General features: G+C 46.5%; 1 protein-coding gene across 3 annotated transcripts in view; it reads left to right on the top strand.

Moving 5' to 3' along the window:
• The window catches only part of PLEKHA2 (pleckstrin homology domain containing A2), a 61,066-nt gene extending 42,742 nt beyond the window's left edge, over window positions 1-18,324 (top strand). For all 3 annotated transcript variants that reach the window (XM_090258364.1, XM_090258362.1, XM_090258363.1), the window contains 9 exons: window positions 1,075-1,123; window positions 2,490-2,587; window positions 7,971-8,111; window positions 8,639-8,785; window positions 9,085-9,153; window positions 9,545-9,615; window positions 12,708-12,771; window positions 17,428-17,505; window positions 17,942-18,324. In XM_090258364.1, coding sequence (XP_090114490.1) covers window positions 1,075-1,123; window positions 2,490-2,587; window positions 7,971-8,111; window positions 8,639-8,785; window positions 9,085-9,153; window positions 9,545-9,615; window positions 12,708-12,771; window positions 17,428-17,505; window positions 17,942-18,304 — 1,080 coding nt within the window. In that variant the 3' untranslated portion in view covers window positions 18,305-18,324. The remainder of the gene's footprint in view (window positions 1-1,074; window positions 1,124-2,489; window positions 2,588-7,970; window positions 8,112-8,638; window positions 8,786-9,084; window positions 9,154-9,544; window positions 9,616-12,707; window positions 12,772-17,427; window positions 17,506-17,941) is intronic.
• The last annotated feature ends 242 nt before the right edge of the window (window positions 18,325-18,566 follow it).

Below are 18,566 nucleotides of genomic sequence, written 5' to 3'. Positions count from 1 at the left end.
GATTTTTCTTTAGCTTCTGGCTTCATGCCTTCTGTTAAAGCAAGAACCACTCCCGGGGCTCCTCTGTGAGAACAAGAGAGAGAATGTCCTTGGCTGAAAAGGTGTTGAAGGAACGGTGTCCACAGGAGGATTATGACAACGTGGGAATAGTTCCTAGGGGAAGGAGGTTGGCCCCTGAGGAAACCCAGGTGCAGTGGTGGAGGCCTGCTCCAGCGAGGTCCAGCCTCCATCAAGGGCAGTCACCTAATCTTTGTGGGCATTTGATGGGATATGAGTTGCTTTCCTTTATTCGTTTGGTGTATTGTACCTGAGAGAGGTGGGCTCACAGGCACATGCTCAGGAATGCATGTGCTGGGGGTAGGGTCGAAAAAGCCAGATGAAATCAAACAGTAGGAGGTACAGAAATACTTGTATTTCTATTTTCTTATGCCCTTTCCTTAAATACATAGTTATGCTCTCTGATTCCATTGGCTCCTCTTGGAACATGTGGAAAGTGCGTGTTTTCATGGTTAAACAGTCAGGGTAGATGTGTAGGAAATCTATCAGTGTGTCCAAATGCAGCGAGTGACATACTGCCTCGTGTTTCTGTGAGCTGTCATTGAAGTCTGTGTATTTGTAGCAATACCACCTTCAATTTGGAGAACAGTTTAGAGAGGGGGCTTGGTGGTTGAAAGAGGAGTAGAATCTTGCTAGTGTGAGGGGGAAGTACAGGTTTTGTGGTCCAAAGAGAATTTTGTCAGGACTCAGTGGCTTTTGAAAGTGTATTTGCAAAGGTAAAGATTAACACAAACATCAAGATAGTGATTATCTCTGAGGGGTGGGGATGGGACCCTATCAGGGAGGGGCACATGAAGGATTTCTGAGAAATAGGACTGATAATGTCCTATTGCTTCATCTGCATGGTGAGTGCAAGGGTTTCCATTTAATCCTATTATTTTTTAAAGTGTTCACATATTTATATACATTCCTTTTTGTAAGAAACATTTCCTACAAAAAAAAAAAATGGAAAGAATTGCTTTTTAACACTGTTAGAAACATAGTTATGTTTCTTTTATTTTTTAAAATTTGATTTAGGTGAGCATAGCTACCCCAAAGCAGAAGCCAAAGACTCCGTTTTGCTTTGGTAAGTACTCAGCCAGAGGATGGGTTTTCTGAACACTCTTATAGCAGCTTCCTCTTCTGCATGGAAATGGTCTGGTGATCACATGTGACTTAAATCCTGTGTGCGTGAGTGACTTCAGTCACAGCCATGTTCCTGGCTCTCAAGTGATACTACTTTCCTTGGTCTCACCACAAAGGTTATTAATAACCCAAGACAGAGGTCCAGCGGTGTTGCAAGTTTTCCTGACTCCACGGGGAAGGGTGCAAAGTATCTACTGGAAGTTTCTAGGAGCCCTCAATTCAGAGCTCTTTAGTGGCATGATCAGGAAAAGTGGAGACTTGGAAAAGCTGGGGGGATAATAGAAAAGAAGGGGTGTTCTGTTGAGGGTCTCAGTATTGCAAAACAAGTGACGGTGTTGGGGTGACACAGGAAACAGAGCCACTCAGTTGATGCCTCAAGTCATTAGTATATATTTAGTTCCCATATGTCAGTCCTGTACTAAGTGCTAGAATCAAGTGCTGATAGTTTCTGTTGCATATCTGGGGTTATTTGAATGTAAGCTCATAAAGTCAGGGGTATTCCTGTATCCTTAGCACGTAGAGTGGTTCTGGCACATTGTAGGTGCTTGATAAATATTTGTTGACTGAATGAATGAGGTAATGAATTCTGTATACCATGATTCTTAAATAGTTCAGGCTTCTTTATGGTAGGGGAATCCACTGGTCCCTTGAGTGGTCATCTCTCCCAGTTGCAGGTTGGTTCAAGCTTTTATGGTGCTGACATTTAAAATGTCACTGCTAAGCTCAAAAATGATGCTCTCAGCAGATCTATCTAAAACATTATGAACCCAGAAGTAAATTGATGACCCAGTGGAGTGCTCAGAGGAAAGTACAGGCTGAAAATGAGGTCAAGGTCACAGAGTCGATGGTTTGATTTCAGGCAAGCTTTGTTCCATTTTCTAACCACAGACAATACTCCTAACCCAGGCCAGTTGTGCCAGTGGAAACAAGGAGCACTGGGGCCAAAATTATATGTGTCATTATGAATGTAAACTTGTCAGCACCTCTAAAAGCAGTTCAAGCATGTGTCTTGGTGGTGGCCGACTAGCAGCCTCATTACTCACTGCACAACAGCATGTTAAGGTTATTGTTCATGTCAGGTGTCATTCTTGTGGCCAGTGGAATAACCCACATTTTTAAAGAGAGAGCAGCGTAGCCGGCTGCTTCCCCAATATTCATGCACGTGACTTCGCACCCTGGGAAAAGTCTTCCTCTGCTTTGCGGGGACCCTCCACCTTGCTACTTCAAGCCCCTTAGTTTTGTGGAGTCTTTGTGCTTCATGTGTTCTGACCAGGGTTTTTCTCCCTCCTTCCCCATGACTTCCGCAGTCATCAATGCCCTATCTCAGAGGTATTTTCTTCAAGCCAATGACCAGAAAGATCTGAAGGACTGGGTCGAAGCCCTGAATCAAGCCAGCAAGATCACAGTATGTATGATTTCTTCTCCTCTCTGGAGAGGTCTGCGCCTTTTCCCAGCATGTGGCCTGTTTGGGTGGGGAGAATTCCAGGGGCAGCAGGGCTTTTCCAGGAGTTTGTTCCAGGTCCAGTTCCCTAACTCTTCTCACACCATGGCTGACTACACGTTGAACAGCAAGTTTGAGTTTGAATCAAGTTCAATGGGAAGTTCGTGGAACGTCTGCTTTGTTCTTCCTGGCAGGGCTTCTGGTCAGTTGTGTTTTGGGTAATGCTGCTTCAGAAGGTGGTGGGATTGGAAAATACATTGCTGACTGTGAGAAGCAGATTAAAGGAAAAAGCATATGAAGAGGGAAGTCAGAACTTTGTCCTGGCTTGAGGGAATATTCTTCTCCCTTTAAGAGGTAGCCTGGGGGATCAGTCCAAGCCATCCACCAACCTGTCCTGCAAAGATGTTTTATTTAAAAGCATCACTTGAGTCCCAGCCAGTTTGGCTTAGTTGGTTGGGTGTCAGCCTGCAAACCGAAAGGTCGCTGGTTTGATTCTTGGTTGGGGCACACGCCTGGGTGCGGATTTGGTCCCTGGTTGGGGCACATCCCTGGGTTGTGGCTTTGGTCCCTGGTCGGGGCACATGTGAGAGGCAACTACTCAGTGTTTCTCTCTCACATCGATATTCCTCTGTCTCTCTTTAAATAAAACAAAAATATTTTATTTAAGAACATCATTGAACTAGTTCACTGACTGGTCACAAGTACTCTCATTTTCCTTGACTTGATTGATGAAGAATTTCTTTCTTGTTCCTTAGAAATACAGAGAAAGAAAGGGAGAAGGGTAGGAAGGAGGAGAGGGCAACTATATGTTTTGGAAAACACTAGACCTTTAACCAATAATCTAGACAGACTTGTGGCATAGTAAACATGGTTCGTATGCTGAAAAGCTTGGTTTTCTATATCACACGGTCAGCAGTTTTTGCATTCTAGTGACTTCCAATAATCATTATGTGCTGGGGCAGATGATTCTCCAGATGCATCAGGGTCCCATGAATAAAGTAATAGAAGAAATCCACACTTGTCCAGCACCTGTGATGCTGGACCCACACACAGTACAATTCAGTCACTGAAGTAGTTTTGCTTATTAGCTTGTTTTGCTGACAAACTTTGTTAAACCCGTGAAAAGAGAGCAAAAGGCAGGAGATTGCTGCTAACTCACATGTCTGCTCACCCATTTGCTGTGTACCTGGCTCTAGAGTGCTGATTTTAGTAAAGGCTTTCTTTATTCATGTTGGGATCTTCATCCTTCTGCATCTCCCACGGTTTGGGGAGTTTCTTTCAATATCTAATATTTTATCCTCATTCAGCATTTCCTCCTGGATTTCCTCCTTGGGTCCTGCCCGGCGAACTGAGCTATACAGCGTATCAAGGCAGCAGAGAGCCTCTTTCCCTTTCTTTCATGTCTGGCGCACAGAGTTGCTCTAATCACCTAGTTCCCCTGCTTTTTTTCTGGCCCCATGGAGTGGAAGTTATAGGCTACAGGAGTGGGAGAGAATACAGGTGCCCAGAGGCTGGAAGTCTAAGGATGTGGCAGGATGTCAAAGCCTTCTTCAGGGTCTCCACAATCTCCAGGGCCACCCCAGCCCCGCCCCCGCTCACTATTCTTGTTCTGTTAATACATCACTTCAGCCCTCCTGTTGAAGATCTTGTGGGGTAGAAGGAAGAGGAGGAGGGTTACTCTACACCCTAATCTTTTTGCGTCCTGGAAGGGTTTACTCCTTTCTGCACGTCTGCATCATCTTCTCTTGTCTGTCCTTCCTTAGGGAGGCTAGGATGAGGGGTAGATGTGGGGCTGGAACACCACCTGGATAACATCCGTATTAATTTTAAGGCACCTCATGTGCCAAGTGAAACATCAGGCACTTAGTGTGGGATGCAGAGATGGAAGAGGGAACAGACAGTGTATCAAGTGAAACCTGCACACGTGCTGTACGTTCAGCCCCACATCACTCTTGGGATACAGGTGGATGTATTGTCACTTTTTTGAGGAGGATAATGGAAATCAGAGTCTTGCCCAAAGCCTAGAGGTTAGTAAGTGGTAAAGCTGGGATTCAAACCTCAGGACCCTCTGGCTCCCAAGACCTAGGAGTTTATAAAAATATTAAAAATGAGCAACAGTGTTCAAATATGTTAGATCACTTACCACTTTTACATATATGGTTTCATTTTTGCCTTATAAAAACCTTAAGTAGGAAGGACAAGTGTGATTCTCTCCATTTATAAATGAGGACATGCAAATGCCTAGAGATCCAAGTGGCTTTCCCAAGGTTTTGGAGCCAGGATAGATCCAGTTTTTTTTGCCCACAGATCATTGTTCACAATTATGCTAAGGCCATTGAGTCCTTATGCTTGAAGAAAATGATCAACATACAACATTTAAGAATAGGGCTCTCTCAGAATATTAGTATTTCTGTATTTTTTTCCCCTAGGGCTACCGTAACAAACTGAGTGGCTTAAAAGAACAGAAATTTATTCTCTCATAGTTCTGGAGGCTAGAAGTCTGAAGTCAAGGTGTTAGCAGCACTGTGTTCCCTCTTGAGGCCTCTAGGGGAGAATCCTTGCCTCCTCCAGCTTCTAGGGGCTACCGGCAGTCCTTGGTGATCCCTGGCTTATACCTGTGCCATTCCGTTTCTACCTCCATTATTGTATGGCCCGAGTGTCTCTATGACCTCTCCTGTCCTTATAAGCACATTAGTCATAGAACTTAGGGCCCACTCTAAACCAGCATGACCTCATCTTAGTTTAATTCCACAGGCAAAGTCCCTATTTCCAAACAAGGTCATGTTCTGAGGTTACAGGGTAACATTATTCAATTCACTACACTTCTCAAAGGGGTTGAAAATTGAGCTGTGCATGGGAAGCCCAGCTCCCCCATCCCCCCATCCCCCATGTTGGTGAGAAGAGAGATGAATCCTTGCAAGTTTCATTTCGCATTGCGAATGAGACCCACATGGATCTCTAGCATCAGAGAACACACCACAGGTGGATGGAAGAGGGCACACCTTTAATTAGGCCTCTGGGATATGGACAAACCAAAAGGATGACCTTATTTTCAAGCTTAGAGCATAGATTTTGTTGAGTTTGTCCTTCATAGGCTGGTTCAAAGTCCTCAGAAGGGTAGTGGTTTTGGAAGGGTTCTGGGAGGCTGGTCCGAAGCAGCCCACACTGCAGGGGCATGCGCAGTGACCACCAGACATTCTCCCGGTGGGTGACAAGATTCTGAGAGGCAGGCAACATAATAGCCAAACTTCTGTAAAGTCTTCTTCTGGTTACTGCAAACTCAAAGGCTATGTCCCTATTTCTTTGCTGGGTTTCAGGAATTCACTTGGGGAGAATTTCTGCTGTTCCATGGATCACGAAACACCCCAGCAACAATCAACATTCCTAAGGAATTTTATCTCACAATAGCAAAACTCAGAGAAAGTTTGGGTGGTAGGTAGGTAGGTATGTAGGTGTATTTAGCACTGGTGAGTCAGGCAGTCCTCAGGCAAATTACTTCATTTTAATGAGCTTTTGTTGACCTCATCTATAAAATGGAGAAATAATACCTACTTGATAAGATTCCTTGAGATTAGGGATAATGTAGTGAATAGTTTAGTTCATTGCGTGGCATTGAGTGGAGGCCCAAAGCATTGGGAACTGCTGTTCTCTCTTGATAGCCAAAAGGAAAAGACAGAGTCGGTGTCTGACCCAGTCCCGGGAGGTGGTGAGCAGGGGTCACTCTTGCCTCTGTACACAGAGTTTGCAGGCCAGAAAGAGGAGTCTTGTATTTCTGGGGCCCCACCTTAGTCACATGGTCTTCCTCCTTTGAATGGACAACAGATGATGTGGTCCTTGGTTCCCCTGAGCTGCGAGCTCTTGAAGGGTCTATGCTCTTAGTCTCTCTGATTCCGTAGGCTGTGGGAAAAGCAGAAGAGGATACTAGCTTTTCACATGCAGTCTGCATGGAGTTCTTGTGACCAAGAGGTTGTGTGAGGCTGTGGGCACCGCCTGAGCTGGGAGTCAGGGTCTGGTCTTTGTTTAGTTATCAGTCGTGGCTTTGGCCAAATGACTTGAGTATTCTGGGCCTCTCATTTTTTTTTTTCTTATAAAATGAAAGATTTCTTCAGAGTTTGCAGACTGTTATAAATGAATGACTTGGACAAGGAGAAAGAAAAACAACATCAGTGAGGACCAGTGCCCCCTGAAGCATGGCCTTGGTGTGGGAAATGGTAGGGATGGCGGCAAACAGAAGAATGTATTCCCCATCTGAAGAGTGAGCTGCTGCTTGGCTGGAAATCTGGATTTTTATGCGAAATACCTCAAATGTTAAATGTAGCTTGGAACACATACCGTATAGAACAAACAGAACACAGTTTGGGCAATGTCTGCCTTTGGGCCCCCGGTTTGCAGCCTGTGGCCTGTGGTCTCCAGCTAACCATGAAGATTCTGTGATTGTGATCAGCTGTGGTGAGGAACAAAACAACAACTCCCTCTTCAGGAAGCGCTCTTGTTTGTCAGTGTTGGTACCATTTGTGAAATGTTAATGAAAATAATTTGTAATACATTTGTATTTTTATTTGTTTCTGAAGTTTTAAAATGCATATACACTATCATTTGATAACCATGATAACTCTACAACATAAATGTTATTTCACTTTCCATTTCACACAGGAGACAGTGTAGGCCCACAGACAGTCCATGAATTGCCTGAAGGTCCCTTGGTTAGTTCGTGACAGATCAAGGGTTATACCACAGGCCTTTGGGCTCCAAAGCTCACGCTCCCTAATTCTGTACCATATATCACATGTATGTTACCTGTCCTCCTGAGTAACATGCTTTCTTCTGTCTTCACATTTCTGGTTCCTTTTCACCCTTCAAATTACTGTTTGCCCATCTCCTCTGGAGACCCACGCTAACCACTCCATTTCAGGCGATTCCACTGCTGCTGTCTAGCTCAGCCTCTGTTTATATTCTTCATGGCACTTGCCACAGTTTGTAATTATTCTGACTGTTTTGTTATGAAGTCTTTGACAGTCTCCCCCACTAGCATGTATGAGCCGTGAGGGCAAGATGTGTCTAAATTTGCTGTTTTATCTTTAGTTTTTTGCCAGGAAAGGTTGGCTCACAGTAGGTGCTCAGTACATTTGTTGAGTAAATGTGTTAGTGTGTGTGTGTGTGTGGCAGAGTTGTTGGCAGACTTCTTCATATTCATAAGCTATGGATTAACCGAAGGCCTGGGGCATGAGGGGGCTGTCTCACTATAATTTGGTACATGAGCTTTTCTCACCCCTCCCTTTCTGTTTTTGACTCCCCGCTTTCCTAAGCTTCTGTTCCCTGTTGACCACCATTCCATCATTCTTCCCAGGTACCCAAAGCTGGGGGCATGCCCCTGACAACTGAAGTTCTCAAAAACCTGACAGTGCCCCCGGCCCTCGATAAGAAGCCACAGGTGGCCTACAAGACAGAGATCATCGGAGGGGTGGTGGTACACACACCCATCAACCAGGTGCTGGGGCCTGGGGCTGCTGGGGCTCGTGGGAATGTGTAGTGTCCATGCTGTGCCAGTGACATGCCCAGCGGACTGCCGAGGACAGAGTGGATGGGAGAGGTAGAGCCAGTGCAGACACGGTGGGCGAGAAGCGACAGGGCCAGGGTGGATGTAGGTAATGGCAGTGTAGACATAGAGGCCACTGCGTCTTGAAGCCGTGTGGCCAGCACAGTTTGAGACGAGCACGTGTAGACTCCATGGGGAGTGGGGTTAAGGAAGGCATGTGAGGTCTCCTTGCTCTTCTGGTTGGCCTTCTCTGTCCTTCCCTCTCCCTGGTCTCTCCAGCTTCCCTGAGCTTATTCCGTGAAAGCAGGTGCAAAGCCCGAGGGGAGCAAAGGAAGGGTTTATCTTCTTGTTTAGCTCTTTGACTGTCATCATGGGCAGAGAGGCAAGAGGTGACTTGGCCAGAGGGAGCTGGGTGGGGCGGGGGGCGGCTGCATAGGGGCTGAGGGGGAGGCGCTAACCCTGACACTGTTTCCTTGTAGAATGGTGGGGATGGGCAGGAAGGGAGTGAGCCAGGGTCCCACGCCATCCTTCGAAGGTCTCAGAGTTACGTCCCCACGACAGGCTGCCGTGTACCCACTGGCCCCCCCCTCATTAAGAGCGGCTACTGTGTGAAGCAAGGGAATGTGGTGAGTGTCAGCGCCGGGGCTGGAGCTGGCGGGTGTGGGTGGAGTAGCGGGGACAGCAGTCTGCAAGGAGGAGCTGCAGCCCTCTGTGGCCTCACCCACACTCCCGAGAGGCTTGGGGCCAGACATTTGCCCCCGCACGCCGCAGAGGCATTGCCCCAGGTAGGAAGAAGGTTTTTCCCCACTGAGCGTGGGAGCCCAGCTTCCGTGGCACTGTGCACCTGGGAGCTAGAACTAGAGCACCCTCCAGATTGCTGGGACTGCTTCCTAATGTCCTGCTTTTTGCTTATTTATTATTTCAGCGAAAGAGCTGGAAACGTCGCTTCTTTGCTCTTGATGACTTTACCATCTCCTACTTCAAGTGTGAGCAGGTTTGTAGTTGCTTTGGGACCGCTGAGAGGTCATGGAGGGAAGTGGAACACGAGTAACCCCGTGGGGGTGTGTGCCGAGGCGTGGGCACACACATCGGCTTTGGAGGTGCTGCTCTGTCTTGTCTACATCCATCCTGTGTGCTCACCATCGCAGTGATATCACGGTGGCCCGAACTTCCTCCCTCTTCCTATGCAGTGAGCTGCTCTGTGGTCAGAGCCACAGAACATCTTAGAGTTTTCTTTCTCTCTTGATTAATTCGAGACCCTGCCTCATTTGCAATCTGGTTGTTAGCCAGCCGCCTCCGATGCGAGAGGCATGTCAGTCAGCTAGTCTGGGTCATGGCATTATGTGGGCAGCCTTGTTGACCTTTCGCTCCGTTTTCGCCCCCAGGACCGAGAACCGCTGCGCACTATATTTCTCAAGGATGTTCTCAAGACGCATGAGTGTCTGGTCAAATCTGGGTAATTGTCCCTGTTTGTTTTGTTCCGATCCAAACCCCCATTTGCCCTCTTGAATCTTCATTTACCGCCCTTCTGAGGCTCTGTTTGAGTCGTCTTCTGAGAACAAGGGCCTGAGGTCTCATGGCTGAGTCACCATGTCCTAGCTGATGTGGGTGGGAGGTCACGCGGGGCTGACTTACCCTCTGCCCGTTACTTTACTCTCACTCCTGAGAGGATGAGCCTATATAATAATTTTCTCATGGAGAAAAAGAATGCAGGACAGAGAAGAGAGTGGTGCTGAGGTGTTTCTCAGGGGTAGAGGTAGACGGTCACTGCACAGAGGGGGGCCTGTGCCCTTAGTCACCCACTTTTAGCACTTCTGGTCAGATTACTGCTTATGCCAGTGCTTCCCCATGAATTTCTTACGCCTTTTCTCTTCTCCTGCCTTGACAAGTCCCTGTTATCCCCTTCACACAAGGTGATTCACAGCAACTGTTACTCTCACGCAGGGCAGAAAGAGGAGGTATTTTTAATGGGTTCCTCTTGCCACGAGGAAATGGTTACCTTCCAAGCATCATGGTGTATAGATGATTTGTGGGCCTGGGGCTCCTAGGGAAGGGCTCTCTCGTATCCGACACCAAATACAGATGTGCTAGAACTTTAGGAATCTTAGGGCACCTGGACATCTAGAAATCCTCATTTTGGCCCTGAACCTGCAGTCTTCAGGGACGGTGATGGTCTCTCCATCCCGCGGACTGGGCCTGCAGACCAGCATCCTCAGGAAAGCTAACAGCAGCAAGCAAACTGCTCTCTGATGAAGGTGTGGGAGGGTCTTGCACGAAAACAAAGTGCTGGGTGACCCAGGGAGCAGGGACTGAGGCTCTGCAAATGGCAGTTGCAGAGCACAGTGACAATGTATAATTCACGCAAGTACCTAGAGATGGAAGTTCCAGAAGTGCGGTGAAGGAAAGATTGAGCATGACCAGATCCCTGGAGATGGTTCCTGACCCTTGAGAGTCTGTACAGGTTGGACATATGACCTCGTGGGCATGTTGGGGCAGCTCAGAGAACCCAGATTAGGTTCAGCCCTGAGAGTGGTTCATACTTTGCCTAAATATCTGACTATCAGAGTCAGAGTGAGTTCTGAGTACAAGAATTAAGAGGTTGAAGATCATCAGGGAAGGGGGTCTCTAAACCCCTTCTGCAGGTTCCAGGCCTGTGAGACTGTGTGTCCTCTCGCCAACCCAGTCAAGGGGCTCTTGGGCGTCTGGGTCGTCAACCAACATTTGTAGAACTGAATGGAAAGGCAACGTGTAGCCTGAGAAGTAGACGTGGAAAGGGCAGGGGTTTCCTCCCTGCTTTGCTTTGACCTCCTCAGTAGTTGATTCCATGATTCCATTCGGTGTGCATGCATACTGTAAAAGGTTAAAACATTTTAGCTAGTAAGTGGAGCCATCTCTACTCAGAAGCTAAGAAAATGATAACAATAGTGAATTGTGTTTCAGTTGACCACTATGTGACACACATTGTGCCAGATGCCTTCTATCCCTTACAGCTGATCTTTGTGGTGACTGGCCAGAAAAAGGAGTTCTCATCTCTATTTTACAGTTAGGGTACAAAGGCTCAGAAGGTTTTAAAAATGTTCCTAAAATACCTTTTCTTGAAGTGGAGTAAGAACTTAGCCCCAGCCCATCTGACCCGTGTTGCTGTCCCCTCCCATGTGGGTCTCTGGTCTCATGCTCCTCTCTCTGGGGCGTGTGCCACTGATGCCTGCCGTTTCTTTTCAAGTCAGCTGGCCAGGTAGCCAGCTCTGCCTGTGGTCAGTGCTTTTTCGGGGCTGTTCTAACTCTTGGCCCACAGCATTGCAGTCCGACACCCCAGTATATAGTTTTGTTTTTTAAATTTTTTATTGGGAAGGAATTAGCTCTTTCACTCCTTACATATCCCCCACTGTGACACATTTAACACTGTAAGTCATTTCAGCTGATTTGAGTTTTGTCACGGAGTATCAGCTACTTCTGGCCTTCTTTGCAGAAGTCAGAATCCCTCCTCCCGAACTTGCGCTAAGTTTGAAGCACCTTAAAGTCATCTACTCTCTCCTTCCTTTTCTGCTCTTTAGCATCCAGCTCCCCCCAGCCCAGTGTAGTGAGGCACAGAGCAGGAATTTGATGAAGCTGATGGGTTGTTGCTTGGGTGGAGGAAGGTTTGGATATGAGAGGTTTGGCTCCGTTAAGAGAGGCAGACAGTAGTGGAGTGACTAAAGCATAGACTCCAGAGTCAGACTTGGGTTCAAATCCTGACTGCTGCCACTGACTAACTCTGGTACCATGGACAAGTCACACAGCCTAGCTGACCCTGGGTTTCCTCGAAGAACAGATTGGTGGTTGATAGAGGAAGAGAGCGGAGGTGGGCAAAATGGGTAAAGGGGACCAAAGGGTTCAAACATCCAGTTTAAAATAAATCTAAGTCCTGGGGTTGTAATGTACAGTGTGGAGAACCTACCATTGTATATTTGAAAGTTGCTAAGAAAGTAGATCTTAAAAGTTTGCATCACAAGAAAAAAATTTGTAACTATGCTTGGTGATGGATGTTAACTAGACTTACTATGGTGACCGTTTTGCAATATATGCAAATATCAAATCATTATGTTGTACACCTATCTATAGATAGGTATATGTATATATGTATATGTCTCTATATAATAAATTTTTCATCTACTTGATTCTAAAAAACACTCAAATCAGTACTTTGCACAAAGCACATTGTACATTCTTAGACACTAAAACAAAAACCAAAGCCCACAACTGTAGGTGGTGTGGGGTGTGGTAGATATTAGCAGAAGACTTTAGAGGGGAAGAGCTTTATCTGTTAGATCTAGTGGTGGTGGTGACATGTGCGTGAGGAGTTCCATGGGGATGTTGAAACCTCCGGAGACCTTCTAAGGAGTGAAGCTAGAGGAAAGCCCTGTATGGTTTTCGAGGGAGGGACTGAGGGAGGCATGGCCCAGGAGCCCCCCTTTTTATGGTAGAGGGTACTTGTGCCTTGACTTAGGACAGATCAGGTCCCCGGTGCGTGTGCCAGCCTTCCTGCTAACTTTCTTTGTCTCTGTCTAGTGATCTCCTGATGAGGGACAACCTGTTTGAAATCATTACAAGCTCCAGGACCTTCTACATACAGGTAAAAAGCTCGCTCCAAGGAGATAGTGATGTTCCATTTCTGTGAATGGTGTGCTCATAGGCCTTGCCCTTTCCTGTGCTTTCTCTTTTATTTTGTTTGAAGTTTCTAGTTGGTAAATTTAGCCCCTGAAAGTCAGTCTGAGTCCCCTTTTATTCTAAACAGGATGTTTGCCAAAAGTTTCCCAACCATAAAAGACTAAGAGCAGGTTGAGCCTCTGTGCTGGGCAACGTGAGTGCGGACCAGCTGCTGTCAGCCTCTGGGCGCCAACTAAGCAGAGAAAAGGAGAACTGGTCAGTGGTTTCACTTCTCCCTTTGGAGGGTATTTATAAGCTCCGCCCGTGTGTGGTCATCACTGCGTGCGGAAAGACAAAAGCGCAGAGGCCCCTGTGCAGGCACCAGGTGCAAAGCCCAGCTGCACAGAGAAAGCCATTGTTTAGACTCTGACCGTTCAGCTCTCAGAAGCTTCTCCCCTCCACCCACAGCTTTGGAGTTCTTCCAACTCCTTCTCAAATCATAGGTGCTAGGGAGGCAGGTTTCCAAGCAGGGCCTAGACTTCCCGGGCCAAGTCGCTACCCTAGCAGTTCACAGGCATGCCCTGATTCATGCAGAAGCGTGATAATACTGCATTCCTAGCATGAGGACTCTCATGTCATGTATTGGTTTAAGTGGGGGTCTCCTCGACCAATGCTTTCCAGGGTTCCCAGAGCCCTTTCCTCTTTGTTTCAAGTATGCTCTCCCTTCCACAGGGCTCACCCCTCCCCTATTTATTGGACAGCAGCTCTGTTCATCCCCTCTCTGAGCTGGTCCCCTGGCCAGAGCGCAGCAGACAAGCTGGCAGCCTTGGCCATCTGTGGGATCCATTCATTCAGACAAGCATTCTCGTCTTGGAGAGATGACGTAGGGGAACCGCAGAAAGTGTTGCTGGGGGTGTGAGAGCTGGTTCCATTGCCATTCAGGGCTAAAGTTTAAACTGTAGATGCAACAGAAGCATTTCCAGGTCTGGGATTAGCAGATATTTGTGGAGCATCTTTCGAATGCCGGGCATTTTGCCTCATGCTGGGGGCACTGTGTTACCCAGAACAGACCCTGAACTCAGAGAGAAAGAGATAAAGTCAAGTGCACGGGCAATTGAAACATTGTGATGGGGTGGCCGAGGGGTTGTTGGGTGGATGAACATGGGAGTTTTTAGGGCAGTAGAACTATTCTATGTGATACTGCCATAGTAAATGTGTGAAACAGAACTTTACAGCGCAAACTGTAAACCTGAATATATGCAAATTGAAAAAGCATTTAGGAGGTAGGTGATCCCAGCATGGAATGCAGAATATGACAAAAGAAGCTAAATGTATCACTGGTGTGAAACGCCTCACTGGTGGGGGTAGAGGGATAAACAAGGACAAAAACACTGATAAGTGCTACCATTAGACTGAGTAGTAGTTGCCATGGGAATTCATAGGAAGGGCACCGCCCCCAGTTCCAGGGAGCCAGGGAAGGTTTCTGGAGGGAAGACATATCTAAGCTGAGGCAGCTGTGGGGAAGAGTGGCCCAGGCAGAGGGAACAGCACATGTAAGAAAAGCCTGGAGATAAAAGAAGCACAGAGCATCCTGGAGGCTGGAAAGCACATACACAGGGTCCCTGCCTTTTCCGTTCTTACAGAGCCTCTCTCTTATGCTGAGGGTTAGGGTCCCTGGAGGTTAAACTTGGGGAGCGCCCCAATCAGATCTCCCATCTAGAAATATCACTTGGGCAAGCTATCTAACTTTCAGAGCCCTGTTCTCCTCATCTGGAAAGTAGAGATGGTAGCCCTCAACCCCATCCCCAGTAACGATGTGCTGGCCGCCCATGGCCTGGCCGGGTGCGTGGTGGAGGAGAAAAAGGGGGAAGGTCGGCGTTAGGTGGGTTGGAAGACTGTTGTCATAATTTGGGTGAGGGATAAAAGGAAGCCCAAATGAGGGTGGAGGGACAAACGTGGAAAATGTAAAAGCTATCAAAGAGTCCCCTCTAGGACTTGGTTGTTGGTTGGCTGTGGGGTGAAGGGAGAAAGGAGAGGCACGGGTGTCTGACAGCAGCGATCCCTGTAATAGGCGTGTGGGAGGAGGGGCTGGAAAACCCACAGGCCTAGCAGAGGCGGTTCTGAGCTTGGCAGGTCTCTGGGACATCTGAGGGGACATGCTGTGAAGGCCCTCAGACAGACAGTGCCTGACACATTGGTGACACTCAATAAGTATTTGTCAAGTGAAAGATTATGCTGGGTAGGAGTTAGGACAGAGGTCATGGAAACATGAACCCCAGTAACAGCAACAAAAACATTCGAAGGCTTTGCTTCATGTGCATGAGTGTGAGCACATTTACCAGAAACTTCTCATCACTTCCAGCCTCCTCTGCCTTCTGCGCCCACATTTCTGGGATAAAAGAATGCTAGCATCACCCTGAATAAATAAATGAGGGAATGGACAAATCTGTTTATCATACCTAACTCAAAGAGGAATAGGAAGTTAGAGATTAAAAGTCATTAAAAATATGTATTAATTTATTTTAAAATGGTAACTATATAAACTCATTTGTGTTAAGACAAGTAACATCTTATGAAAAAGAATTATATTTCTAAAACAAAACAAGCAACAAGAGTAGCATGGTTTTTTGTTTTTTTGCAATTATCTTTAATGGCCAGCTAAATAGTAGACAGCAGGATTCTCATATCTGCCTCTGCATTCTATCTGGGGCCATATGTTGTTTTGATTGAAGACTATTAAGAAAATCTGGTCCCGCATAGAGATATATATTTGGGGAAAAAAAAGGAATATTTTAATAGCTTTTTCAGATAATTGTGAGTATTCTTCTTTGATCCTATCCCCAAACTTGGCAAATGGTAGTTTCTTCATGTTTAGATGCAATGTGAAATTAGAAGCCAATAATAATAAAGTTTCATACTCTTACATTAAAATCCATTGGTCAATTCTACACTTTAAATGAAATCCTTTTACCAGTGCATGATTTTGTAACTGTGTACATAGGTCACTTGGAAAATTGTGGTCTCACTGAGGTATGCAGATTTTCCAAATGACCCATTTTATTATATAATATTTAAAATAATTACACTTGTTAATATCACCACTGGTATGACCAAGAAAGTTTTTAAGTATAGAAAGCTGTTTTTTGCTTTGAAAACTCAAAATTCAGCATTTGCAAGAAAGTACTTTCATGATCTTCCTGACAAACATTTCATTTCATTCAGTTTTGAGAAAGAGTTTACCATATACCTAAATCTGAATTCAAAGTTTCACTGACAGTTTGTCAGTCATGTGTTCCAAGGAAAAGTGTGCTTCATGCAAAAAGGGAAAGAATATAATGACTACCCATACAGTTTGGTGCCAGCAATTTTACTGCCATGCCAGAGTGGCATTCTGATCTGCTTCCTAAGGTTTAATGCTCAGTAAATCTGCTTCAAAGCACCGTGTATGCTTGCTATCTAGGTAAGCTGGACCATAGAGCAGGGGAGAGCTATGCAGAAAAAAAAAAAACTCTGTGGGCAGAAGAGAGGATGGGGCTGGATTCCAGCTATTTAAATGTTGTGACCTTCTATGTCACATGTACTTCATGTCACATGTATGTATAATTTGTACCCTGCGATCTCTCACACAGTAGCATTTCTTTTGTGTTAATAAAAAGCTACCCTTTATTGGCCACTTCGATATCCTCGGCACAATGCTAAGCAATTTACAGGCAGCACATAGGACTTAATGCTCAGCAGATCCTGAGGTCATCTCCAATGTACTGATGGGGAGGGTGCAGGGGGACAGAGAGAGGTTAACAAATACAAATATCTGGAGGTCAAGGATTCAGTCTTGGTCCCATCTCTGTGCCCAGCACCTGATGTCATGTGTAATACTGAGCAAGGCCTCAGTCAGCATGTGCTGGTTGGCTTAGCTTAGCCTCTCTAAGGCCGGAAAGCACTGATAACTCGGAGGACTCCACCTGTGGTGGCCTTTCTGCCTTTCTTCACAGAGCCGCTGCTGCCCCCTTCTGGGATCGGTAGGTATTTCTAGGGGAAATACTTTGCTCAGCAGGGTCCTACGTGTTGTTAAGCTTAGCGCTCTAAGTCTAACAACTCTGAGGCCTGGATGGACAGACCCAGCTGGCTTGTGCTTTGAGAGAAGACCTGCTTGGAGATAATACTCATCTGGGAGGCTTTGTAGAGGATTTGCTTTCAGTGGGACTGGAAATGAAAATAGGATTATTCTGTTCAGATACCTGTAGCAGAAAGATACTGCATTGGGAGGCAGGAGGACTGGAGTGTAGATCAGCCATAGGGCCTCATTTTCATTTTCTATAAAATTGGACCAGGCCAATTGTGTTCCAGAGCAGGAGAGAGACTTCAGCAGGGGTTGGGCCTCTAAGCTCTCCTCTCCTTCATGACCTCTGCCACGTTGCAGAGCAAGCTCTACGTTGAGCTCTTTTATTTATGAAGTATCAAATACTATTTTTGCAGGAAAAAGAAAATGTCCTCAAAAGTCTGAAGCCACTGGACTAGATGATCTCTGAGATTCTTCCAGCTCTAATGGTGTGATTTTATGAACTTAGAATTGAGTCAGAGACTTGAAAGCTGAAATCATAGTGCCCCAAATGTCTGTGTAAGTGCTGTGGGTGTTTTGCAGGCGGACAGTCCAGAAGACATGCACAGCTGGATTAAGGAGATCAGGGCAGCTGTCCAGGCCCTCAAGTGCCACCCCAGAGTAAGTCACTTCCTTCCTGTTGCATAGTCGCTGTCAACTTAGAGATGATTGTCCTGCAGTAGGCAGGTTCTATTTAGTGATGTAGGCAGCCAGCCTGGTCCCAGCTGAAGCCCCAGGCTGTCCTGTTTTTCTCTTTCAACAGACTTGGGTACACATTTTTATTTTTATTTTTTTATTTTTGGTTGTTGGAGGAGGTGAGGTAGGGTTGGATAGAGAAACAGAGTTCCTGATGTGTCCTACACATACACATCCCTGTCAGGCAGACCTTGACAAGTCTGGAGTGAATCCCATTGGACATATTTGATTTCTGGAGCCAAGTGTCTCTGGACCTGTGAGGTGGTGAGGCTGGGTGGGGACTCTTCCAGGGGCTTTGGGATGAACATGGTTGGGAAAGTTCTTACTTTCCTTTGTTTTTTCTTCCCTTTTATTTTTGTAGGAAATATCCTTTTCTAGATCCATTTCTTTGACTCGCTCTGGAAGCTCCAGCCTCTCAGGTGGGCCCAACTCTGTCTTCTGCAGAGGGCGTCCACCTGTGGAAGAGAAAAAAGCCCTCTGCAAAGCTCCCTCTGTGGCCTCCTCCTGGCAACCCTGGACACCTGTCCCCCAGGCCGGGGAAAAGCTCCTCCCAGCTGAAGAGGCTCCTGAGGACTCTTCATTCACGTCTCGACTTGGGGAGAGCAATACATCTGGGATAGTGCCCAGCTCCCGGATAAGGCATCGGTCGGAACCCCAGCACCCCAAGGAGAAACCATTTCTGTTCAACCTTGATGATGAGAACATACGGACTTCTGATGTGTGATGAGGCATAGTGTTCTGGGGGGGCGGAGTGGGGAGGACTTATGAAAAGGAGGCCATGACTCAGTTTCTCTATCTGTTGGAGGATAGTCAGAAGCCTTTATGCCACTCATATTCCTGTGGCTGTTGTGTGGGAGGGGCCCATCCAGCTGGCTTAAAAAAAGTCAGTGCAGTATATTTACTTTGGGAAAATCACTAGGTTATAGACCTGTAGGCACGCTCTGTGGAGAGCAGGTTGCCTCTTCTTTGACTATTGCAAGGTTGTC

This window comes from Furipterus horrens, unplaced genomic scaffold (assembly GCF_987537825.1).
Source record: "Furipterus horrens unplaced genomic scaffold, mFurHor1.1.pri manual_scaffold_12, whole genome shotgun sequence".
Classification (NCBI taxonomy): Eukaryota; Metazoa; Chordata; class Mammalia; order Chiroptera; family Furipteridae; genus Furipterus; species Furipterus horrens.
The sequence above is the reverse complement of the archived record's forward strand: the minus strand, read 5'-3'. Positions and strand labels throughout refer to the sequence as shown.